The sequence below is a fragment of the Stegostoma tigrinum genome, unplaced genomic scaffold, assembly GCF_030684315.1.
Source record: "Stegostoma tigrinum isolate sSteTig4 unplaced genomic scaffold, sSteTig4.hap1 scaffold_166, whole genome shotgun sequence".
In the NCBI taxonomy this organism is placed as follows: Eukaryota; Metazoa; Chordata; class Chondrichthyes; order Orectolobiformes; family Stegostomatidae; genus Stegostoma; species Stegostoma tigrinum.
The window spans coordinates 65674-92793 of record NW_026728107.1 but is presented as its reverse complement, the minus strand read 5'-3'; the positions used below and the strand labels follow the sequence as shown (position 1 = coordinate 92793).

Here is a 27120-nt window from a genome sequence, read left to right as displayed (position 1 = left end):
ATAATCTATGAAGGCTGCATCACTGCAGTATAACCAAATTAGATGTCGATTAAAATGTTAACTGCAATATCATCAGCAATTATAAGAATCATGACAAAACAATCTTGGAAGACTTGAGCCAAGCCAGACCACCTGGACTGCAATACATATACTCCTGTTGCAGTATTGATTGACAGAATCTGTATGCATTCAGTCACCAACTGAGTTCATTGCAGATATTTTACTAGAAACTATTGATCATGCCCTGAATATAGTCACACTGGGCCAAGTGCAACACCTTACCTCCATTAGCAGCTCTCTACTCGCTACAAAGTTATCTTCTTCATTGTTTGAAAGGTCTTCAAATGTTGTCTTACTGCTCCTAGTCAAGAGAATGAGACAAATTACTCTTGACAGAATAGAGTCAAGATAACAAACAGCTGATACGGAATCTGACAAATAAGCAAGTAATACAGAGAGTGAACGGCAGTGAAGCATTTTTACAATAAGTATAGTTATTTTAACCCAATTGTTCAGAAATGTTTTGGCAATCTCTGGGGCAGGTAGAACTTGAACCCTGATTGTTGAAACCCAGGGATGGGGATACTGCCATTGTGCTGCAAAAGCTCTTGAGTGCAGTCGTTTTGGTGAATCTCATTGCAGCAAGAGAGATTTCATTCCCAAGCTGCCTACAAAAACACAACCATGATCAAATGGTCTGAGGCACACGAACATAAACTACAGGTGTGCACTTCAAAGTGTTATAGAGTGCTTTCTTGGGAGATTAAAATAATTGTTGTCTTTGTATTTTAGCATCCCACACAAACCTCCGGCTTATATCACCCCATCACAGCATATCCACAGGAAACTGTGTTACGTTACATCCAACAGCAGATCAGTTTTGGAACACGATAGTTAAATATTTCAAGTTGCCAAACAGTTTTCTTTTTCCAATTAAACAAATTAACTCTTCGCTCCTTTGTGAAAGGATGAAAGATTCTGCCAATTAACCAATTGTTAGGATTGCACTGTAGTGCCTCTGGTAATCCTGTTAATGCACCGAGCGTGTGAAGATCACTTGTGCAAGTAAACCTGGAGGTCAAACCTGCAATTTCCTACCTCATACTTATTAAATAAAAATTACATGGCTCTTTCTGAACAATGACTTACTTTGACACGGCTGCCCAAGTCTTCTTCAAATTGAACACACTATTTGATTGCAATGCAGTGGTAATAGCATGCACTGACGAGAAATTCTGCAAAATCCTACATTCCTGTCAGAGAAAAAAAGCCGTGAGTTCTGTGGAAAAAGCAGTGACTCCCCATTACCCAACACCTCAGACTTTTTAAAAAGGTTCTATCAGAAAAATGTTAGCTGAGAAAATAACAGCATTAACAAACAAACTTTTTGAGGGAAAGAATTCCATGATTCTTGGCAACTCAAACCTTGATATTCGTTTTGTATCCCTCTGAGACAACCTCTTCAGTTCCCTTGCTGCCAGCCTGTGACTGGTTAGATATGATTACTGACACCAAAGGAGAGCTTAAAATGAGTAGGATTGAGACATGGACATCTGAGTGGTAGAAGTCGCGAAGGTAGGGGGTGGAGGCGGGGTAATCATCTTTGTTATATCCATCACATTTAGCTCATAAATGAATGATAGGTTGTATTATCTGACAGAATAGGAGGGCAGGACCAGTCACGTGAGATACTCATTCGAGGGAAAACAGACAAATCAGGAAATTGGGTCTACTTTTATGAATCACTACGTTATTGATACTGAGTTAACTAATCTTACCTAGATTAGCAGCTGAATGTCCTTCATCTGTTTCCACCACCCCCCCAACCTGTTGGAGGTAGGGAGAAAACTGGATCAAATCAAACCTCCCAAATGTGTACTTTGGGGTGTGGTGGAGATGAGGAGGAAGCCTGCGAGTGTTTGTTATCAGGTCTCAAAGCCAATTCTGCTTGGGGAGGAAGGCCAGGGAGGGGCAGGGTGATCACACCATTTGGGATTTCTTTAGAGGTGCGTCAATTGGCATAATCATAAGAGCCTTATCTGATTAAGGCCAGCAGGTAGGTTCTCCAGCCCATAGTCTTCCGGCTTCAGGGAAATAAAGCTGCTGCAGTAAAATGGAAGTAATGGAGGGCACTTCAACATGGAAGCCACTCCTTGTCAACTATTGTAAAAACTCAAAATCAGAACTAGAAAAGTCAGCCAAGTGATCAAAGTAAGGTGGTGATTCCTCTTCAGAATAGCCTTTGATAACACCAGTGTATATGTCAGCAACTCCTTCATCCATGTCTACTACTGGGAGTCAGCCTACATTCGGTTGAACTGCTCCATGTTGTGAAACTGGAGACAGACTTTCAAATCCCCATCAAGGTCCCATTAATGCCTCAAGACTCTTAACGAGTCAAAACTGATGCAGGCAGTGTTGCCAAGACCCAAACCAGACTTCTCTAAATTAGCTGGCAACAGAATTATTGTGAACTTTCATTCCAAACCTTACGAATGAATGAATATTTTGTTGTCACGTGTATACGGGAAAATACATTGAAAGTACAATTTTGTTGCAAAATCCAGTGCAATTTTGGATTATAAAATCAGTAAGAATCAATTACTTCCTTTACTTAATTAGTTAATTACTCGGTTCCTATCCTGATCCTTTCCAAATGTACGAGTGGGCATGCCACATGTTGGCGACAAGTACAAACCTGGTATCAGATCTGACAGCCCTTCCTCACTCTTTTCCCGATTGCTGACTAACATGCTGAGACAAATTCCTTTGGCAAACACATAGGAAACAGACAACCAGGCAAGTTACTGAAGTGCCGTCATGTAGGCATACAGAATGCAGAACATTGGGAATAAAATGTACACTGTTTCATAAACTGATTACGGCTTGGAAGGCAGGCAAATAACACTATGTAATGCCCAATAACTAACTTCGTTTTTGAAGGGCCAGTAAAAATCTGAAATCAGTTTGCCTTTTTTATCCACATAAATATTTTTGATTAGAAAAAAATACATTAATATTTCAATGCAACTGTAAACTGAGGCAAGAGCTATTAGCAGCCAGCACTACAGAAATTATGAATGCTAGGATTTTCCATGAAGCATTCAACTCTTATTCAGAAAAGTATTCTGCTCACCAATTCAAGAGGCTTTCAAACCTTGGACATATCAACACATAGTGTTAATGGCTTGCTCTCTTCCACCATGGTTGTTTCATGCACTGTGGACTTTAACATGTCACAAAGGCTAAAAACCAATAAAGAATAGTGTACCTGGGCAACATCAATCCATTTCTCAATGATTTTAGCCGTCTGCCATGGTTTCAACTGTTGGCGTCTTAATATGGTGCTGGTGACACATTTTGTAACATTATTGAACTGTGTCATGGTGGCCTGGACGGTTGATACCAGATGCTGTTTTTCTTCCTTCCCTCGTTGAGACCAGATGGACCCTAAACATTGGCTGGGCACAAGTTTCCGAAAAAGATCCTGATCAAAAATAAAAAGGAAACAAAGGTTAAAGGTGTCAGTCGTGCCATGTTTTAAGCAATGAACGACAAACAAGATTTGTCCATCCATGGGTACATTCGTCCTGCTAGTTTGCAATTGTACATTAAAACTGCATGCTATATTGTCAACGACTGGCTAGAAAATACTCACATTGATGCACAAGGGCACATTGGCTATTCAGACAGATCAAAACCCTCGAATTTTCAGTCATCTGCTTCCTATTTGTAGGTTAGATTTAAAATCACTGGTTATCTCCACCCAACTCCGACTGTTGGCTCCACGCACACCATCAATGCATGGCTCTGCTGGCAATAGTCACTGCTACAGATGCTCAGCCCTGGTGGCCCACAGGCTAGACAGGCTGGGCATCAGTATAGCGGCCCTGCATCATGTCTACTTCTCGCACCAAGGCAGGTTGACAGAACACAATGGCAGCCTGGCCCTCTGTTGGTTCAACAGGCCTCAATGTCAACACTTCACCACTGTTGGTTTCATGCTGAACACAAATATTGCCAAACGTCCAAGCTTGTCAACTGGTCATTCAGATTACATTGTGTCCTTCTGTCTCCCTCTTCAAGATGAGCAACTCCCATCAACAATTATGCTCCGACAGTGAAAGTTAACACAACCGGCAAATAGCTCCTTCGGATCCCCGTAAACTCATTCAGAATGGAGAAATTTGTCAGTTTCGTCACTTTCAAAGCCAGAGTTGGCTGTGACAGGCTGCAGTAGAAAGGAGTGCTCAGAAACCATCGAGAGGGAAACTGTTGCATGTTTATGCAAGCATGGTGGGCTCTCACTTTTAACAGTCTGATCACGTCACAATGATGTCAGCGATCATTTCCGGCAAGGAATAGCTTAGGCTAACCCTGCTGCCTCGACAGTAAACTACATAATAAAACTCCTGCTGTTTAACATTTCAGCCCCCTGGCTCTGCATGGTAAAGAAAAAAACTAGCAATGAGGATCAAAAAAACCGCTTTAATATTCACCAGGTAAAACCACTGATTTGACAAAGACTCACAACCCTCACTGCAGATCTCGATGGTTCAACAAAAGAAAAGCAGCTACATTCCTCAACAGACACCCAGCTAGGTTGCTTCCCACCAAAAATGGCTGTTGTCATCAATATGTCACATGATTAGACTCTAAGTGCCAGTCGGTGTATACATACACATATGCAACAGAGACTGCAGTCAAAACAGACAGTTACCTTTGGAACTCTGTGCAGAAAAGCAGCTGCCCCTCAACAAACTGAGATAACAAAGTGTGGAGCTGGAGGAACACAGCAGGCCAAGCAGCATCTTCGGAGCAACTGTGCTCACCCAGCTCTGCACTTTGTTATCTCGGGTTCTTCTGCATCTGCAGTTCCCATTATCTCTTATCCCATAACCAAAACCTACTTTTGACAAACTGGTCACTTCCAGATGAGATTGCTGCACCCCTGTTCTGAACATGAACATATGCTTAGGATTTTTGAGACCTAGAGGACTACTTACATTCTAGAGTCACACCCAATGCTGTCATACAGACCACTAAACTTTCACTTCAAGCCTAAGCCTATGACCAGACTTTGACATAACTCAAATTTTGATTCAGCAACCAAGAGTCTCATTTTGTAGAGGTAGGCATCAAGCCACCTTGGAGACTAGACTGGAATACCCCGTGGCTGATCCCACTCCAGAAGATTCTGGGAAAACAACAAAATTGCCATCCTGGATACTACAAACAAAATCAGTGGACTCTTGAAGAAACAGTGACTGTTATGATGAAACAATTAAACTTTTACCCTGAAATACTATTCATTTTGTAAAGTTTCAACACTAAGTTACAAAGGATTTTCAGTGCTCTCTCGGGTCACTTATTTCACATGGCGTTCATTCAAAACAAATGACAAGTGCTGAAGTTTTAGTTGGCAGGTATTTCAAGCGAGATACTGAAGTCACACGTCAAACAACACATTTTAACATCTTGGAAGACTGCATTTTGAAGGGAATTCAGTTATAATGACTGGTGGAGCAGTAATAGCATTAAACAATACAGAGAGATTCAGATGCCGACTGCTGACTGAAACATCTTATTCAGAATGACTGGCCGCCAGACTCCTGTTTACTCACAGCATCCATAAAAGTCAGCTGCTCTGCAATGAAGCGTGATGGGTAGGACAGGAGCTTTTCGTCAACTTGTTCGATGGTTTGGTCGTGTTCTTCTCCCACATAGAATCTGACTCTTCTACGGTAGCCTTCTGTGCAAGTGAAGATAGACATGTATTTTGTGCCCAAAGTTCACATTGCTCTAAAATATCTCACGAACTTGTGACTAGAAATTGTGCATTGGTTTCCAATAGTTATCTAATATTCATACTTCTAAATCTAGATTTGGTGAAAGTAATATGATATTGCACTGAAATCCTCTTGTTGGGAGCATCTCAATTGCAAAAGAACTTGTATTTAATGACAGATTCCCATCCCTATTTCTGGCTTTAGGAAATATTCTGAATCACAATCTATTGTTTCACAATAACTTGCAAAATTATTACGTCAGATTATAAAATAAAATGTCATTGACGAAAACATTTCAAAAGGAAATTGTCCAGAAAGTCGCATTACATGCTGCTGGGTCTTATCGGACCATATGAGAGTATCAATTCTATGCAGAATTTGGTCTTGTACATCATGCAATTAGTACAGGGGTAAGCACTCAGCAATAATTTTAATTCACTTCGTTTATCCAAAAATTTGCAAGTAATTTTGAAGCTTGTCGAAGGAAACCAAAATGAACTAAATCCTGAGACAGAGGGGCAAGCCGCACACAAACTTGTAGGGAGGCACCCTGAATTAAAACCACATTTTTGCAACATAATTGTAAATCTTACTAAACATCTCTTTCTCCGCTGTTTCCTCCGCCAAAAACCGACTCAGGAGTTTCTGGGCCCGATGTTCAGCATCTGACCCTGGCACTGTCTGGTTCAAGTAGGAAAGTACCTTCCGGAGACAAGAGTAAGTTGGAACTTGACGAAAGTCTTCGGCAGACTCCTCCAGCCAGATTTCGAGAATTTCAGGAATAGCACTGGAAATAAAGTCAGAGTTAACAACTGTTCATCGGGGAAGCAAAACATGTGGGGGAGAAAAAGCTTCTAATTCTACAAATGTCAATGCAATAGATTAAAGTTGGAATATGGGGTCATCGTGCTCACACAGGAGATGAGCTGCCATCTTGAACTGCTGCAGTGCACATGGCAATGGTGATCCTGCTGTGCCATCAGAGGGGGGCTGTGTGGCACTTTGACCCAATGATGAAGAAATGACTGTCCAAGTTAGAATTACGCTGGCCATGGATGGAAACTGCAAGTTGGCCATGTTTCCAAGTTTTCTTCTTTGTAGATTGCACAGGTAAGCTTAAGGCTCACGTATAAAGTGATTTCACATGTGTCTGAGGTTACTTATTACACCAGCAGGACCTCTTCGTGTTTAGAGTTTACTAGTAAAGAGAAAGTGAGCTTTAACAAAAAATCTTCTTTATAAAAGTCAAATGGGACAAATCAGATGAACAAAGAAAAACACAAGGATAATGATGATTTGTTTGCGTTTGTTCTGGGAGTTGCATTGCCAGTACTTGGATACCTCGGTAACATGGATAAATTGGGTCTAGTTGCAGGTGAATAATGAAATACTCCAACATAGTCAGCTTTCAATTCACTTATTTTAACTGTCTGGCTAATACTGAGAGGCCACGTAGCATTATTTCACAGGTAAATCAATGGTTACTTTTTTGCAACAAGACATCAGCTGCACAGAGAAGTCATCACATCACTGAAATCGAACCCTTTGCACAGAAAAACTCCCCAGGGCACTTCACAGCAGATTAACCAGACAAAAACCGACAAAGGAGGAGATATTCAAACAGGTGACTAAATATTTGGTCATAGTGACTTTTCATGAGTTTCTTAAAGGCGAGAGATGGTGATGTCTAGAAGAAGGAACTATATATCTGCAGGAAGTAGCACTAACGGTGGTGGGCTGATGAAAAAAATCAAGTAGTACACAGCACACTGGACGTGGCAGAACAGAAAAGTTCCAGGCAAAGTTTGGGACCTAAAATAATTCCAGACTAAAGCAAAATAAGAACATGAAAGGATGTGAACACAAGAATTGAAAGTTTTTTCGAAAAAAAATCTAAAGTTCAGACATTGGTCAACCAAGAGACAACGTGGGCCAGCAAACATCAGAATGATGAGTCTTGTTGTGAATTAGGAGATGGACTGAGTTGCAGCTATGGTCTATAATGCAGTAGGTAGGAGAAAACTTTGACTTTCCAAAGACTCCAAAAAGTAAACATTTGTTTGATTAGCATCGCCAATTTACATGGAACATTTTACGCTGAAAGTGCTGTTCTAGTTTTTAATTTGGAATTTCTTTATCTGCAGCCCTACACTGAAACCGATGATCACCTATTTGAGCCCGTTCATAATAGATCATGACAGCACAGAAATTACATGGTGTGAAACATTACACACAGACATTGGGGCTTGATTCAGACTTCACCAGCTCCATTCCTGTTAAACAGTGGTTGGTGTAGGAAGTGCTAGGCAGCCACAGTGCCATATGCAGCAATAGCCTCTTGTTGTTTGAGAAAGATATACGACTTAGAAATAGTTCACACTGGAGGGGCTATTTTGACTTCATCTGCTTTCAGATCAGTTGGCATAGGTTGTACTCTTTTGCAATGATTCAAAAACACAGCTGGCCCATACTGGTAAGGTGCTGTATGATATTAACTAGTGAACATGGCAAATTTTGAAATGAAGTGACTCATTTTGGAAATGTCAAGAGATTGTTTTTCAGTGAGGTCAGAAGAATCATGAAAAGCTTGATAAAAGGTGAAGTTTTTCATCAGCTTTTTACAAAATGGAGAAAAGCATACTGTGCATTTCAGATTTTCGAGTCTCAACAGCTGAAACCATGGCTGGTAACAACAGGACAAACATAATCTGGGATAGGCAAAAAAGTGAAACTGGACAGGAAAAAAGAGAAACGTCCGAAGCGGACACAAGGAAATTGCAGAGATGGAGGGACAAGGCTGTGGAAATGTTATTTGTTATGTTACCTCTCGGAAACAGTGACTAACTGAAACACACTGGAAACATGACCTAAGGAAGTTGCCTGGGCTCATTTGGTCCTGAATCATTCAGAAATGCCTAGGTCACATTACAAACACTCGAACAGTAACCCTCCAAAAATATATATAAAGAAAAATCAATTCAAAAGATCACAAAACCAAAAAATTCCATTTCCTACTGAAAGCCTTCATGGCTGGGAAATAAGTTGCTGAGCTAAAGAGCCTCTACCCTGCTGACAATATGGTAGAACTTAATTAGTACTGTGCTGAGTCCAAAATTTGACCCAAAACACTTTTCTGTCGTCCCACTAGAATTAAAGTCTCTGTTTCCAATAGATTCATTAACAAGTTACTACATCCCCACCGAGTAATCTGAAACCTTTAATCAGCTGCAGTGTACAACATCATTTCATTTAATTACTCATTATCAGCCTTCCACCATCTAAAAGGATCATTTCCTAAAGCGAGCACAACATAATCTTAGATTCCAATGGCACTGGAGAGAAGTGTATTCTTAAAGTATTAGAGCGTTCCAGAATTGAAATAATTATGTACGGGTGCACTTTTGTCTTTCTTTTCAATTCTGGCCACTTGCGCATCTGAGATTAATTGTTTCACCGATGACAACTTCACTGGATAGATTCCTGCCTCTTCTGCCCTCACTCAAGATGTTCCTTTAAAACCATGCTTTTACTCAACCCCTCAATATCTGTGTTTTCTTCAATGTCAAACTGACAGGTTGTAAGCTACTATTCTGTAGAAAAAGAACTCAACCCAAAAAACTTGAATTTAAAAGGAGATTAACATACCAAAAAACATACCAAACCAGCACATTACTTTCATGAGGATTACACTGTCCTCAATCGGGGATCAGGATAATTTAGGTTCCTTTATACACTTCATCCCTATATGTCTCTTGAGACATTGGCACAGGAATATTGTGAAATTAATCAGGACCAATTTGGTATCCACAATTAGCTGTGTTCATCCAGACATGAATAGCTAGGTGTTGGAGAAAAATGTCCGGATAACCACCAAGCCCTATGGCTTAGATTTCTAAAACTTTGTTTCATTTACCCAAAAAGACAACTGGGTGGGTTAGAGTGAATAGCAATGCACAAGGCATCCCAACTGTGTTCTGAGTTAGTAGGTACTGCTGATGCTGCAGTCTGAGATAACAAGGTGTGGAGCTGGATGAACACAGCAGGCTAGCAGACTAGGGGCTCAGGAAAGCTGGCATTTCAGGTCTGGACCGATCTTCAGAAAATTTCTGGTGGAGGGCCCAGACCCGAAACATCAGTTTTTCTGCTCCTCTGATGCTGCCTGGCCAACTGTGTCCTATTTGTTTGATTAACGAGAGGGATTTTTCCTTTGCTGCATTTTTCATAAATTGTTTGAGCTTTATTTCGAACTTCAGTGCAGCCCAGTTGTGAACGCTTGCTATTGCATCTGAAGTAAAAATATTCCATGAAAATCCTCACTCCCTCAAATTGACCATTTTTCTCAATGCAATACTGCAAAAATTTGCCTTTGTATTTGCTCACAAGTAATTTTTCTGTGCTTGGCCCTTCAGGCATTGGCTTTCTTGATTGTAAAAACGACAAACAATATCAACTCAAGAAAACAAAATAAATGAGTAAGCAAACCATGTACAAAAGAAAATAAATCACTGTATATATAAAGGTAAGAATCTCAAACTTTAAAGTCCCCAAGTCCAGTCCAGCACTCAAATCTATTGGATAAATGTTCTTTTGTCTTAATCAAAAAGCACAGAGTTTAATCGAATGGCCAGACAAAGAAGAATAATCCCATCTTTAACCCCATGCAGCCAAAGTGTCATGCAGGGCAGCATGGTGGCTCAGCAGTTAGCACTGCCACCTCACAGCTCCAGGGTCCCGGGTTTGATTCCAGCCTTGGGTGACTGTCTGTGAGGAGTTTGCACATTCTCCCCATGTCTGAGTGAGTTTCCTCCAAGTGATCCAGTTTCCTCCCACAGTCCAAAGATGTGCAGGCTGGGCGGATCAGCCGTGTGCTAAATTGCCCTTCGTGTTCGGGGAATGGGTCTGAGTGGGATGCTTCAAGGGACAGTGTGGACCTGTTGGGCCGAAGGGCCTGTTTACACATTGTAGGTAATCTAATCTTATTCAGAGCAGTAAAACAACCTCAGCAATCTGGTACAGCTCAAAAATAACTAGAATTCCAGCTAGAGATGCATTTGTGCGATGCTTTCTACAGTCAAATATCTTTGAAAGCACTTAGTTTACAAACTTCAAACATGAAAAATCATTTCACAAGATCATTTGGATTTCATAGATTCAGGAAGTATTAATTCAAGATCGATTATGTGCAAAATGTACAACAGCAGCACGGAGTGGGAGGTCTACCAAAGTCAGGACACCACAAACAAACCACTTGCCAAGTATCTGACTGCTCTAGATAGCGGTATCATTCGGTTTCAACTATTCACAGGAAGTTTGCAGGATAACTTCTAATAAAGTGGTGTGAAGAGGAAAACCATTCCTGCAATAATGCATCATTATCACAAACTAGACTAATGACAATCTGAGATAAACAACCCCAAAAGCGTGATCATGTAGGACAAACAATTCCAAAAGACAAAGAATTTTGGATGATTTACACTGAAAAATATAAACAAGCCAATCTCTGGGAATAATGCAATCATTGGACATGCAAGACAAGCAGCTTCTTTAATGCAAAAACAGAGTTAACATTTTGGGTCCAGCGACCCTCCCTCAGAACTGGAAGGGTCACCCGGACCTGAAACATTAACTCCATTCTTACCTTCACAGATGTTGCCAGAAATGCTGAGCTTTTCCAACAACTTTGTTTTTGTCCCTGAATTGCAGTGTCCGTGATTCTTTCAGTTATTATTTAGCTTCTTGAATGTGATTGTTATGGGTTGGAGTGCCGTTTGCCATCCTGTTCTGGGTGCCTCATATCTTCATGACAAAGGCTCTACATTATTTTACAGGTCTTTCTGGCTCTCCAGCAATTCTTCTCACATTCTTAAATTTCACATTGAAAATACAATTTCACTACATGTCAAATCAAACTTACATTTTCATTAGTGTTTCCTTTTCTGCAGGACTGAAATTATATTCTTCTAGAAAGCTTGATCTGTTGAAGTCTATGCTTCTGCAATTGATCATAAACCACAAAAGAAAAAGCAAATTAAAATGGTGTTTGGGTCTACAATTGCTTGCCAGCCGTAAAATAAGAAATGAAGTCTCAAAATTCAGCATCCTAAGCCGTGATCAGCTAACTTTATGAAACAAGGTCACACTCTAAATGTAAAACTGCATAAAATAGTGAATACCTTCTTTAAATTTCCTCAGGAAGTTTACCAGAAATGCCCTTGAGGGCCAAAGCAGCTCACCAGCAGTGGTGGTGGCTGGTGGTAACAGGGGAAAGGAGCAGGTGCAAGGAGTGAAGCCACTTCTTCAATAGCTTACATTTGCTACTAGTCCAGAAATTTCAGTCTGAGATAAACTCAACACCTTCACACGCAACTGCTGCTTGTGCTTTGTATTGCTTGTTCCTCAGAATTAGGGAGAGAATATGCAAAGAACTCAGAAGCTGTTTCTTCATCGATGTGCCATGATCTGGAATGATATCCGAGTTTTTGTTTCTGTGGTATGTCTTACAGAGTCATACAGCATGGAAACATCTCTGCCTTCATGAAGAGATTTCTGATAATTCAACCTATGGCCACCAGCTCTCCAGCCATTCCCTTTACACACTACTGTATTGCAAATGAAGCATAACATGGTCACATTTTGGATCAAACTCACTTCTTGACTGTCGCTCCCTTCTCCGGTGAACTTAAATTCTGAATTTCATCAGAATTCGGACAGTGTTTGGACTCAACACTTTCACAGCTGCAATTGAACATCAAGAACAATTTAAAACACCTCAAGCAAACCCTTTCATCTTCAGTTAAATCCATTAAAATACCCATGAAAATTGAAGATTCAGAATGACAAGCCTCCATCAGATGGTTTTATTAAACAGGTTACACACCAGATGGTGAAGATTTCTGAGTCAGCATAAAATGTTAGCCCATATGCTCCCCAAGTATTCTTGCTTGAGACTGGGATTACAGTTCCTGTGATGCTGTCCCGCCAATAAGATGAATCTAGTTGCTGGATTTATCCACACACTTTTGAACATAAACATAGTACATGTTGTAATCCTCCAGTCCTCTGATACCACCCCCTGTATTCAAACAGGATGAGGTTGTTGTGCAAAGTGCCACTGCAGCCTCAAGCTATTTTTTTTCTTTCTCAGTATCCTCAGTTGTCTACAATTCACTTCCTTCTGAGTTACCAACACCAGGGACAACCAGCCGTTCTAATCAAAGCAGAAATTGCTGTAAAAGCTCAGTGGCTCAAATTACTCAAAAATATTAACTCTGCCTTCTCGCCACAGATGCTGCCAGACCTGCTTAGCTTTTCCAGCAATTTCCATTTTCGTTTCAGTTTTCCAGCATCTGCAGTTGTTTAATGTTCACATTTCTAAAATGCTGTCCAACCTCAGCTCATCCTTGTCTCAACTATTTACTTTTCATCGTGAATTGGGCATCAACTTCTTCTGAATAGTATCGCAGCCAGGCCCTTACCTCTGTGAAGATTAAACAGTGATTTATGACCATTAGCCCCACTTTCGCTACCCTTTCACTGCTCACAATGGAGGATGACATTCGGATTCCCTTTTAACATTAGCTGCCAGCATCATTTAGTTCAACACTTCCCTTCTGAACTACTTATAATTAACTCGGTACACATTGGGGTCATCAATAATCCTCATCATTTGTACCATTTGCCACTCTCTCCTGCTTGTGGGAATATTCTGACACTGTCACTAAACAACCTCCTTCTGTAAGACAGACTGCTGTTTCATTGCAGTTTTCCCTGAACTTGTGTTCAACCTTACTTGCTGCAAACGCCTTCTTGCTCCTTTTGAAGTTGGACCTCCTCCAAATCAAAATTATTCTGGATTGTTCCTTCCTCTTTTCTGTAGCCAAAATAAATATCTTATGATATGGTGCTTCCTGAAATGATCCATGCCTGATATTTGATCGATAGTGTGTGTGTATGTGTGTGCACAATAATTATAGAAGTGGTAGTGCAGGTTGAAGATATCATCAGGATTCTGAACTTTAAAAATTGGAGCATTGTATGAAAAACAAATATGTTCTGACTAATCATGATTAAACAAAAAACTCCTGATATGCCCTCAACTCTGGTATTTACCAACCACACTTCAGGAAGGGATTTGAGAGGGTGCACAAAACATTCACAAAAAATATTACCAGAGATGACAAACTAGACAGCCCTGTGGAGAGGCTGAAGGAGCTTGGGCTGCTCTTGGAGAAGACTAAGAAGTGATTTTAAAAGTGTTCAAAATTATAAGGGATTTGGTTGGAATGGATAAGAACAATCGGTTCCTTGTGACAGAAGGCTTAAGAAGAAAAGGACACTGATTTAAGATGATCAGCAAAAAGAACCAATGGTGACAAGGATTTTGTTTTTAAATAGCATCATTAGAAACTGGAAAGCTCTGCCTCATTGTGTGGTGGATGCAGCTTCAATTGAGGTCTTCAAAAGTGAGCTACAATTTTCGAAAGGAGAGGTTTCGCAGTATTACACAGTAAAAGGACTTCGGAGTGAACGTAGGCAAGTCCCTCTTTGAGAGCTGGTACAAACATTATTAAATCATTGTCTCTGGGCTATTACCATTCGATGGCTATACAACATTGCACAAACTGCTAGCTCCCCAGCTATATCCTACCGCTTTGTCATATTCTGAATAATGATTCATTTTGTCATGCATGCAATTAAACTTACTCAGCAATTATTTCGCTGGATCCTGAAGAAACACAACTTCCACTTTCCTCACCATTTGCACTGTCAACATTTCCAGAACTGCAATTGATCAAAGAGGACAAATTAAGTCATTTAGAACAGGCAAACTCGTCCAGAATTAAATCCAACCCAATTCAACAACAAAAAATCACAGCCTTGAGAGATGGATTGTTTTGACTTCCACAGGATGCCCACAGGCCTTCATATTGAGGCACTGCTGGGGTGTGGGTTGGAAGAGACAGAGCAGGGCAATAAGGAGAGAAAACCAATTCTTCAGTATTTCACCCTTGTTGAAAGCCGTTTCTGGGCCATGCAAGAACTTGATACTGAAAGACAAGCAAAATTTAATCTACCATTGAAAAGCTTTGAAAGCTTTATGCTAATTCAACATTATTCCATCTCTCAAAATAAGCCAAACATTGCAGAAGCAGTGAAGCAGTTGCTTCATGTGATTGCTTTTGTCTGGATTGGTGCTCACTGCACTGCCAATTGGGGTATCTTCCTGAGGCAACCCTGACATAATCCTACAGCAAATCCCAACAGTTTCCTTTCACAGTATTAGATCCTAAATACCATACAACAGGTTTAATCTGTCGTCACATCAAATTTACTTGTCAATTACTCCTTCAGTTTCTGACAAACTTAGGTTTCCACCCACCACACAGTGTGACATGTCAATATTTTCACAGCTGCAACTGGTCACAAAACACCAAATAAATCATTTTACTTGTGCATATGATCACATTTTTAATTTCTGGCACTCTTATCAACATTGGGATTTGTGGCTGTGAGGGGGAGCCAGTGGGTAGATGAGGTGTAAAGATGTCAAATAAAGAACCTCTGCACTGGGACAGACAACAAACATCCCAAAAGAGAGGATTTAAGTTTAACTTCCTCATATCTGAAAAAGAAACTCAAGCTCTTCACAGACTATTGACAATTCAACCCTCACAAGCACAGCTTGTAACTCAAAGTTTGATTCAGAGCACTGATGTAGGAATTTGTCTTTGCTCAAATTCACTGAAGCTTAAGGTCAGATTAGTCACCATTGGCTGTTTTGCTGAAAAAAAAATCATTTTTCTATCCTGCTCCTTTCACAGTTCTGAGTTTCGTTAAAGATCTGGACAGAATAAGGTCAGGATTAAATCAAGGTCTCTGACTTGTGAAAGTGCCTGACTCCATGAATACACATGGCAAATGACCAAATTAGATAATTCAAAATGCAAATTATTCAATGGCAATATTGTATGGGAGAAATACCAAGGCTCGGACATGGGGAGCAGGTCACATTCTTAATTGAAGACATATTTCTTCAAATGTTACGGACATTTGGAGGACACTTCAATGAACTTGGAAGAAGTTTGTAGGGAGGGTGCAGCTGAGCTGGAAGGAGGAACACAGAGAAGTGCTGAGGTGGGGTAGAGGAGATTAACTCATTTCTTTAGCAATTTTACCAGAGCCACATTGTCCAGAAATATAACCTCAATATTGATCTGAGAACAATTTCCCATCTAAGTGTTTTGGATGCTTCAATGGTGATGCTATTATTTCAGACAACTGTCTCTGTTATAAATTTTCGAGGGAGGCAGCCCAGCAGACACTTTAATGTGACTGCTATAGTCTGGAGTGGCACTCATTACATTGCAACAAAAATTTTGAAGAAATCAATGGTTCTCCATCATTCCCTTTTCACACTGCTGCATTCCAAATGAAGCAGAATTAAAACATATCAAAATTATTTCCGATCAACCTTGCTTCCTCATGGTTACACAGATGCCTGGCAAACTTTGATTCCTACCCACCCGACAATCTATACGGCCAAAATATCTGCAGCTGTCAGTGCACATGAAGCACAAATTAAGAAAAGGATTTGCATCTACAACTGACTTGTAAACATTGAAAATAAATGCTGAATCCCAAAATGCTCAGTATTTCAAGTCCCCATTAGGTCAAAGTCCACATGAATGACTACACTAGATGGTTTGCTTTCCAAATTTTCAGAGAAAATATGTAGGACACTCCAGTTACATCGGCTGGTGCATTTGAGGGGAGGTGGGAGGTTTCGCAGTTTAGCATTGTTGCAAGTTAGACCACCAAGGTCTGGATGTTGAGGGCCAATCAAATTTTCACTGAACATTTTAAAATGTTTTCTATGGATCAAAGGCTGAAATGTGTCATTGATTTAATTACTGGCAATGGCCTCGGAGGGAATAAAGCTGTTTCTTTAATGTGATTTTTATCGTCTCGAATGGTGACATAATCTTTCAAGAGCTACTATATTCACAGCAATTTCTTTTCATGGTATGTATTATGAATGAAGCACAGAAGGATGAAACTTACTTTGAAATGTCTGCAGTCGCTTTTGGTGAACTTGGTTCTTCATCTTTCTCAGAGTTTGGGCTGTCAAAGGTTTTAGACCTGCAATTCATTAAGACCATAAGACCATAAGACAGAGGAGCAGAAATTAGGCCATTTGGCCCATTGAGTCAGTTCTGCCATTCAGTCAGGATGATAAGTTCCTCAATACCATTCTTCTGCTTTCTCCCCATAACCCTTAATCCCCTTGATAATCTGTCTCAGTTTTAAATGTACTCAATGACCTGGCCCCTACAGCCTTCTGTGGCAGTGAATTTCACAGATTCAACACTCTCTGGCTGAAGAAGTTTCTCCAAATCTCCAATTGAAAAGATCTCCTCTTTATTCTAAAAGTGGGCCCTCGGGTCCTAGTCTCTCCTACCAATGAAAGCATCTTCCCAACATCCACTCTGTCCAGGCCATTCAGTATTCTAAAAGTTTCAATTAGATCACCCCTCATCCATCTAATCTCCAATGAGTATAGTCTCAGAGTCCTCAAACGTTCCTCATATTTTAAGCTTTCCATTCCCTGGACCATTCTCATGAACCTCCTCTGAACCCGTTCCAGGGACAGTGCATACACAACCTCAGTGACAATCAGCATTAACAGTTGGGCTGAGAAGGATGCTGATCTGCCATCCCTTTCACTGGACCAGCAGCTGTCAAAACTGATCCAAACCGTCAACTGGTGAGTAACGCCGGCAGCAATCTCTGTATTGGTCACCGCTGGAATCGGCCAAGGCCTCCAGGTTTCAGATCCAGCAGAAGGCCTGCAGCATGAACCACAAACTTCCATCTAAAATTTCTTTTTACAACACTAAGAACAGAGCAAATATTAGAACAACAGCCAACTGTTTCTTTAATGTAAAAACAAACAAACTATGGACACCGGCAATCTGAAAGAAAGGCAGATGTTTCTGGAGAAACTCTACAGGTTTTGCAGCATCTGCAGACAGAAAACAGAGTTCAAGTGAAGCCAGGTGACACTTCTTCAGAGGTGTGAAGTTCTGAACAGGGGAACCTTAACTCAAAGCGCCCACTCTGCTTTCTCTCCACAGATGCTGCTAAGTTTCGGGAGATAGCCTCTATGTAATGCTCCTGAAAATGTCAGACCTCCAGCAGCTGCCCTTCATATTTTTGTATTCCGATTAAAGCATCATTTCCTCACATATTGGATCAATACTTACTTTCTGATCTCAGCAACTGTCTTTGGAGGAATTGGATTTTCAAGCTCCTCACAGCTCAGAATGTTATCATTGTTCCCGATGCTGAAATTAGTTGTGAAGAATGTCATTTTAAATAAATACTTGCACCCAGTAATTCTTAGCTCATCGGCAGTTTCCTTTGTATTCCTTGTACTCTGAATAAAGCAAAACCTTAACCACTTATTGTATTCAAACTTGCTCTTTCATGACAGATTTTAGAGTGCAAGGTTTCCCATCTACCTCGTAGTTTGCACTTTCAGGTGATCTGCAAATGGTCCTAAAAGTGTTGTCAAGTAAATTTGAGCAAACATCCACATCCACAAGAAAATTATCTCCATACACCTGAAAGACATTGAGTCGGCATTTTGTGCCATTGACAGCTAATTTTCTAACAACGGGTCAAGACGCAACTACAGAATATGGTCATTGGTCTCCCCGAAACCCCCAACGGTAGTTTGCAAGATAAGACCATGAGACTGGAGTGTGGAAGTAAAGAGAGAGAGAGAGAGAGGGAGAAGGATGCAACAAATCCATTTCTTCAACATTTTATATTTGTTGCAAAGTCTAAAAATATCTCAAACAAAGAGCTCCAGGCCCAAATATAGAAAGGCAACCAACTTTCCAGTGAAGAACTTCAGATAGCGTCTCTACATTCAGGGCTGAATGTCCCAAGTCAACTGGCCTTGGCCTGAGACATGAAATTCTTGGCAAAGTGGAGGGGAGTTCAGGAGGAAAGCTGAACTCTCTTCTGCACCATTATACTGTATTGTCAGAGGTGGGCAAAGTAGGTGGTTTAATGACTCACTGGGCATGAATCACGTCACCAGCTGACAGCCACTTGTGTCTGTCTGTCTCTCTGGTAAATATTAGAGTTCCTCAACTCCCGCAGTGGACATTGGCCTGCAAATCTCTTTTCTATAAGCTCGGCAATGACAATTGTAAAGATTGCAGCTCTGCCCCTATTTCGTCCTTTTGTCAACTGTTTTTATGAAAAAAGATCACCCTCCAGATTTAGTGTGTTCATGGACAGCAGCAGGTTTTTCTTCAAAACCTTCACAGGAGATTTGAAAGACACCACAGGCAGACTGAGGGTAGGGGATGAGGTAGGAACCTCAATTCTTCGACATGTGGTATCCTTAATTCAGAGCTCAGCTATCTAAATGTTTGGCGACAAATGAAGATCTGAATAGTGAATGGATGAGCAATTTTTTTCACTGAACACTTTTGGATCTTTTCTGTTATTACAGCTTTTCTTTTTAAACAAACAAAATCTGTGTAGATTTTTGATACAATCAAGCAACTTTGATAATGTGACTGCTGCTGTCTAGTGTTTGCTGCATTGCTGTGGGAGGAAGGCCCTCCACAGATCTTACAGGAAGTGCCAGCAGGTTTTTTAACATTGTTGTATTTTGGATGAAACTTAATTAAGTCACACATTAGACTAAAGCTTACTTTGTGTTCACTGAATCGATTACTGGAATCTCTTCTGCCTCTGAGGTGTCAAAGCTTCCATATCTGCAATTGGTCAGACTGCACAAACTAAGTGATTTTAAACAAGCTTGAATCTACAATTTGCATTCAGCCACTGAAAAACATCTGAAGGTTCGGGATTTCGGCATTTGAAGCCTTGATTACCGAGTTTGTTAAAACATTACACTGAAACTCCAATTTGGCATTTTACAGCATACCTGCCACATCCCATACAACAGAGAAGAGTAAAACATTCAATGTGGTTCTGTCTCATCTGATCGTAACTTCAAATCTACATTCCTGCCTATCTGAGTGACCTTTCACTCCCTTGCTCTCAACAAGTATCTATTTATCTTTCCATTTACAGTATTCCAGCGCTCTGCTTTTACCATCTTTTCAGGAAGAAAACTTAAAAGAATACCCACATTTTGAGATATTTAAAAAACCACTGTTTTAAGTTGACAACCACTGAATTTCAGACACTCGCCCTTCATTCTAGTCTCTTCTGTAAGAGGAAACACCGTCTGCATATCTACCCTGTACAAATGCTCAGGTTTTTTTCTTTCAATCACATTGCGCCTTCCGCCCTAAACACCGACTGATGCAAGCCTTGTCTGTACAAATTTTCCTTGTGAGGCAAGTCACTTAGGCTCGGTATTATTCTGGTAAACCTGTTCTGAACTGCCTCTCATATATTTAGTTCCATCCTTAAATAAGGCTGACCACCACAAAGAAAAACATTCAAGATATGGGCTCACCAGTGATCCCTAATTTTGTGTTTAAGTTCCTTCATGATAAAATGAAAACATTTATTTGCTTTCCTAATTACTTAATGTATCTGTACATAAGCAATTTGTGATTCATGCACGAGGATACCCAGAATCCACTGTATCTCAGAGCTATGCAATCTCCTTCAACAAAAAAAAACTGCTATGCTTCCTGCCAAAATGGACTTCAAATTTACCCATGTACAACTGTCTTTGTCAGATCTTTGACGACTTGCTCAACCTCTCTTTCTCTGCAGTATTCCAATGTCCTCTGAGGTTAATTTTTAATGCATTTTTGTCTCTTCAGCACATCTGTCAGCCATAAATTCATTCCTTCCTAAGTCATCGACTGTTCGTCAATACTTCGAAAACTTGGCCAGAAACAGATTATTAAAATTATATTGGAATTATGTGATCCGAACAATTTTGAGCTCCAGTTAATTCTCTGTCTCAAATAAACACCTAAGTAAATGAGAACACGCATGCAAAAAGGGATGAATTCCTTGGATCTAATTACAGAAGACCAAAATAACTGTAGCATCTAGTCAGCCTGTTTCTCCCTTTCACTATGGATATAGGAAAATCTTGAAATGTAGGATGTGTGTAAGGTGAATGGATACTATTAGCATCCATTGAATTATGATGATCTTTTAGCTGAATTCAAATGGTTGACTCAAACACGAATCTTAAACACAACATCTGTCCAATTAGTAAAATGGATTTGAACTTTCGAATGGCATGGAAGCCATTTTAGAACATAGAACATAGAACATAGAACAGTACAGCACAGAACAGGCCCTTCAGCCCACAATGTTGTGCCGACCATTGATCCTCATGGATGCACCCTCAAATTTCTGTGACCATATGCATGTCCAGCAGTCTCTTAAATGACCCCAATGACCTTGCTTCCACAACTGCTGCTGGCAACGCATTCCATGCTCTCACAACTCTCTGCGTAAAGAACCTGCCTCTGACATCCCCTCTATACTTTCCACCAACCAGCTTAAAACTATGACCCCTCGTGCTAGCCATTTCTGCCCTGGGAAATAGTCTCTGGCTATCGACTCTATCTATGCCTCTCATTATCTTGTATACCTCAATTAGGTCCCCTCTCCTCCTCCTTTTCTCCAATGAAAAGAGACCGAGCTCAGTCAACCTCTCTTCATAAGATAAGCCCTCCAGTCCAGGCAGCATCCTGGTAAACCTCCTCTGAACCCTCTCCAAAGCATCCACATCTTTCCTATAATAGGGCGCCCAGAACTGGACGCAGTATTCCAAGTGCGGCCTAACCAAAGTTTTATAGAGCTGCAACAAGATCTCACGACTCTTAAACTCAATCCCCCTGTTAATGAAAGCCAAAACACCATATGCTTTCTTAACAACCCTGTCCACTTGGGTGGCCATTTTAAGGGATCTATGTATCTGCACACCAAGATCCCTCTGTTCCTCCACGCTGCCAAGAATCCTATCCTTAATCCTGTACTCAGCTTTCAAATTCGACCTTCCAAAATGCATCACCTCGCATTTATCCAGGTTGAACTCCATCTGCCACCTCTCAGCCCATCTCTGCATCCTGTCAATGTCCCGCTGCAGCCTACAACAGCCCTCTACACTGTCAACGACACCTCCGACCTTTGTGTCGTCTGCAAACTTGCTGACCCATCCTTCAATTCCCTCGTCCAAGTCATTAATAAAAATTACAAACAGTAGAGGCCCAAGGACAGAGCCCTGTGGAACCCCACTCACCACTGACTTCCAGGCAGAATATTTTCCTTCTACTACCACTCGCTGTCTTCTGTTGGCCAGCCAATTCTGTATCCAAGCAGCTAAGTTCCCCTGTATCCCATTCCTCCTGACCTTCTGAATGAGCCTTCCATGGGGAACCTTATCAAATGCCTTACTGAAGTCCATATACACCACATCCACAGCTTGACCCTCATCAACCTTACTAGTCACATCCTCAAAAAACTCGATAAGGTTTGTAAGGCATGACCTACCCCTCACAACTTTTTAAAACCTCGCAAGGATCTCCCTGCAAATGGAAACATTCACCAAAAGACAATAGACAAGTCAGTGATCTAAGCAGCCAATGTAATAAACAGTTACACTGTGAAAGGAGGAGATAGTAAATATAACAGATGATTGTCTTAACCAGAACGATCTCAGAGCTTAATGAGAACCAACATCCTCAAATTTCAACATCCACATTTTGCTGAGATTCCTTCGTTTTACAAATTTTTCGCTTGACCTTTAAAAGAATACCATCATCTAAGATGACTACAGGCACAATACAAAAGCAAATAAGAAAGTAATAACCTGCGAAGAATCTTTATGCACTATTGAACCTCTGAGAGATAATGTGAGACACATGAGTGAGCTGTCATGTTTAAAATTCGAGGGCAAGTATAGGTCATCTTTTTCTTTAAAACTCAAAAGCTTATTGCTGGAATTATTCTGCTGGAACATTTATTTACTTGGGCAAAGAAAGAGAATATTTTGGCCACAGGAAAAAAGAGAAACCCAAATTCCCTTTTGAAAGGACCAGCTGGATCATTTCTGCAATCCATTGGGTTCATGAAAGCCAGCTCATTAGCTTACTGCTTTGAAGAAAAATCTAATCACCTCTGGTTATTTGCTGATCTTCTCAAATTTTATAAGCATAGCACATTTGTGAAACTTTTCATCCCCGGGGTGTCCCTATAATGTCAGAGGCACATCAATTGAAGGTCAGCAGTGGTGAGAATCGCTTTGTCTCTGAACTGAGTTTTGATCAGTTACCCCAAAAAACCATTTGTGAATTGCATAAACTGTTAAATACTCACCGACATTCAGAAAACTAATGTATTAAAAAAAACTGAGGTGACAAGAGAAACCATCACTGATGTCATTTGAAAAATATGCAACCCATTATGGCAGAATTGCGGTACTCCTGCATATTTCAGTGGTAAACAGACATTCATTTGACCAACATTTCAGTTTTGCAAAAAGGCTCCTCATACTGCATTCAGCTTCCAAACTTTTATTGTTATGCCCAACACAGACTTACAGAAATTGATAGATTTTGTTCAATTAAAATAGCACTCTTCCATTCACTACATGCAGAAACTTAGACATCCCAAACATTGTTTCAGGAAGCTCCAAACTACATAAAAAGCATTGAAGGAAGTCAATGTTACATTTTATCCTTAATCTCAAGGTCTAGTCATTGTCCTAACACATTCACCGCACTTATTAAACTTTGTGTTGTACTGGGTCAAAATCACTTCATTATTGCGAAAAATTAATCAAAAATACTTTGCCACCTGTCTCTGTATTATGTTTTGTGAGTATGTTTTATTCACTTTTGTCCCAAACCACTAGCGGGGCGCTTAATCATGATTTGTGCCACCATTTGGGATCAAGGATATTGGAAGGGGATAGGGGCACAGAACAGGAGAACTGAAGGACTGCTTTGCCTTGTTGTAAACAAACAAGTTCATCACAGGATGTTGTCAAGGATTCCTGCAGGAAATAGGAGAGCCCAAAATAGTCACAAGTTCATCTTCGAGAAAAGAAAATCTAATGTAAATGTCGGGGAAGCAGAATGAACGTCACACACTGGATTTCCACATCTCTTTTCTTTTCATTTTGAAAATTAGAACATGTGTGTATTGCCCGTGAAATCATTCTGACTGCATTAATATGGCACAATATTTTGTGGGTCCTTTAAATCTCTTATGCATGCAAATCCACATTTAGCAAGAGATTACTGAATGCTGCAAGGCACCTGAAAATGTTTGCCAGTCTCCTTTCCTTCTACACTTCCCTTCTGAAGTACCTATATTTCACTCTGTACACATTGGGGTCATCAATAATCCTCATCATTTGTACCATGTGCCACTCTCTCCTGCTTGTGGGAACACTCTGAGATTGTCACTAAACAACCTCCTGCTGTAAGACAGACTGCTGTTTCATTGCAGTTTTGCCTAAACTTGTGTTGAAATTTACTTGCTGCAAACGCCTTCTTGCTCCTTTTGAAGTTGGACCTCCTCCAAATCAAAATTATTCTGGATTGTTCCTTCCTCTCTTCTGGAGCCAAAATAAATATCTTATGATATGGTGCTTCCTGAAATGATCCATGTCTGATATTCGATCGATAGTGTGTGTGTATGTGTGTGCACAATAATTATAGAAGTGGTAGTGCAGGTTGAAGATCTCATCAGGATTCTGAACTTTAAAAATTGGAGCATTGTATGAAAAACAAATATGTTCTGACAAATCATTATAAAAAAAACTCCTGATATGCCCTCAACTCTGGTATTTACCAACCACACTTCAGGAAGGGATTTGAGAGGGTGCACAAAACATTCCCAAAAAATATTACCAGAGATGACAAACTAGACAGCCCTGTGGAGAGCCTGAAGAAGCTCAGGCTGCTCTTGGAGAAAACTAAGAAGTGATTTTAAAAGTGTTCAAAATCATAAGGGATTTGGTTAGAATGGATAAGAACAATCGGTGCCTTGTGACAGAAGGCTTAAGGAGAAAAGGACACTGATTTGAGATGATCAGCAAAAAGAACCAATGGTGACAAGGAATTTTTTTTTTCAATAGCCTATTCAGGAACTGGAAAGCTCTGCCGAATAGTGTGGTGGATGCAGCTTCAATTGCGGTCTTCAAAAGTGAACTACAATTTTCGAAAGGAGAGGTTTCGCAGTATTACACAGTAAAAGGACTTAGGAGTGAACGTCGGCAAGTCCCTCTTTGAGAGCTGGTACAAACATTATTAAATCATTGTCTCTGGGCTATTACCATTCGATGGCTATACAACATTGCACAAACTGCTAGCTCCCCAGCTATATCCTACCGCTTTGTCATATTCTGAATAATGATTCATTTTGTCATGCATGCAATTAAACTTACTCAGCAATTATTTCGCTGGATCCTGAAGAAACACAACTTCCATTTTCCTCACCATTTGCACTGTCAACATTTCCAGAACTGCAATTGATCAAAGAGGACAAATTAAGTCATTTAGAACAGGCAAACTCGTCCAGAATTAAATCCAACCCAATTCAACAACAAAAAATCACAGCCTTGAGAGATGGATTGTTTTGACTTCCACAGGATGCCCACAGGCCTTCATATTGAGGCAGTGCTGGGGTGTGGGTTGGAAGAGACAGAGCAGGGCAATAAGGAGAGAAAACCATTTCTTCAGTATTTCACCCTTGTTGAAAGCCGTTTCTGGGCTATGCAAGAACTTGATACTGAAAGACAAGCAAAATTTAATCTACCACTGAAAAGCTTTGAAAGCTTTATGCTAATTCAACATTATCCCATCTCTCAAAATAAGCCAAACATTGCAGAAGCAGTGAAGCAGTTGCTTCATGTGATTGCTATTGTCTGGATTGGTGCTCACTGCACTGCCATTTGGGGTATCTTCCTGAGGCAACCCTGACATAATCCTACAGCAAATCCCAACAGTTTCCTTTCACAGTATTAGATCCCAAATACCATACAACAGGTTTAATCTGTCGTCACATCAAATTTACTTGTCAATTACTCCTTCAGTTTCTGACAAACTTAGGTTTCCACCCACCACACAGTGTGACATGTCAATATTTTCACAGCTGCAACTGGTCACAAAACACCAAATAAATCATTTTACTTGTGCATATGATCACATTTTTAATTTCTGGCACTGTTATAAACATTGGGATTTGTGGCTGTGAGGGGGAGCCAGTGGGTAGATGAGGTGTAAAGATGTCAAATAAAGAACCTCTGCACTGGGACAGACAACAAACATCCCAAAAGAGAGGATTTAAGTTTAACTTCCTCATATCTGAAAAAGAAACTCAAGCTCTTTACAGACTATTGACAATTCAACCCTCACAAGCACAGCTTGTAACTCAAAGTTTGATTCAGAGCACTGATGTAGGAATTTGTCTTTGCTCAAATTCACTGAAGCTTAAGGTCAGATTAGTCACCATTGGCTGTTTTGCTGAAAAAAAAATCATTTTTCTATCCTGCTCCTTTAACAGTTCTGAGTTTCGTTAAAGATCTGGACAGAATAAGCTCGGGATTAATTCAAGGTCTCTGACTTGTGAAAGTGCCTGACTCCATGAATACACATGGCAAATGACCAAATTAGATAATTCAAAATGCAAATTATTCAATGGCAATATTGTATAGGAGAAATACCAAGGCTCGGACATGGGGAGCAGGTCACATTCTTAATTGATAACATATTTCTTCAAATGTTACGGACATTTGGAGGACACTTCAATGAACTTGGAGGAAGTTTGTAGGGAGGGTGCAGCTGAGCAGGAAGGAGGAACACAGAGAAGTGCTGAGGTGGGGTAGAGGAGATTAACTCATTTCTTTAGCAATTTTACCAGAGCCACATTGTCCAGAAATATAACCTCAATATTGATCTGAGAACAATTTCCCATCTCAGTGTTTTGGATGCTTCAATGGTGATGCTATTATTTCAGACAACTGTCTCTGTTATAAATTTTTGAGGGAGGCAGCCCAGCAGACACTTTAATGTGACTGCTATAGTCTGGAGTGGCACTCATTACACTGCAACAAAAATTTTGAAGAAATCAATGGTTCCCCATCATTCCCTTTTCACACTGCTGCATTCCAAATGAAGCAGAATTAAAACATATCAAAATTATTTCCGATCAACCTTGCTTCCTCATGGTTACACAGATGCCTGGCAAACTTTGATTCCTACCCACCCGACAATCTATACAGCCAAAATATCTGCAGCTGTTAAGTGCACATGAAGCACAAATTAAGAAAAGGATTTGCATCTACAACTGACTTGTAAAC

At 40.3% G+C, this 27120-nt stretch overlaps 1 protein-coding gene across 4 annotated transcripts in view; it reads right to left on the bottom strand.

The window, feature by feature from the left end:
- The window catches only part of LOC132207814 (ral guanine nucleotide dissociation stimulator-like 1), a 47913-nt gene that overhangs the window by 9411 nt on the left and 11382 nt on the right, over window positions 1-27120 (bottom strand). For 3 of the 4 annotated variants that reach the window (XM_059643665.1, XM_059643666.1, XM_059643667.1), the window contains 12 exons: window positions 25207-25284; window positions 19523-19585; window positions 18053-18133; window positions 16851-16928; window positions 14493-14570; window positions 12438-12524; window positions 11704-11781; window positions 6383-6576; window positions 5625-5752; window positions 3272-3487; window positions 1150-1253; window positions 283-361 (listed from right to left, as the gene is read on the bottom strand). In XM_059643665.1, the coding sequence (XP_059499648.1) occupies window positions 283-361; window positions 1150-1253; window positions 3272-3487; window positions 5625-5752; window positions 6383-6576; window positions 11704-11781; window positions 12438-12524; window positions 14493-14570; window positions 16851-16928; window positions 18053-18133; window positions 19523-19585; window positions 25207-25284 (1264 nt within the window). The remainder of the gene's footprint in view (window positions 1-282; window positions 362-1149; window positions 1254-3271; window positions 3488-5624; window positions 5753-6382; window positions 6577-11703; window positions 11782-12437; window positions 12525-14492; window positions 14571-16850; window positions 16929-18052; window positions 18134-19522; window positions 19586-25206; window positions 25285-27120) is intronic. The other variant, XM_059643668.1, reaches the window with a different exon arrangement.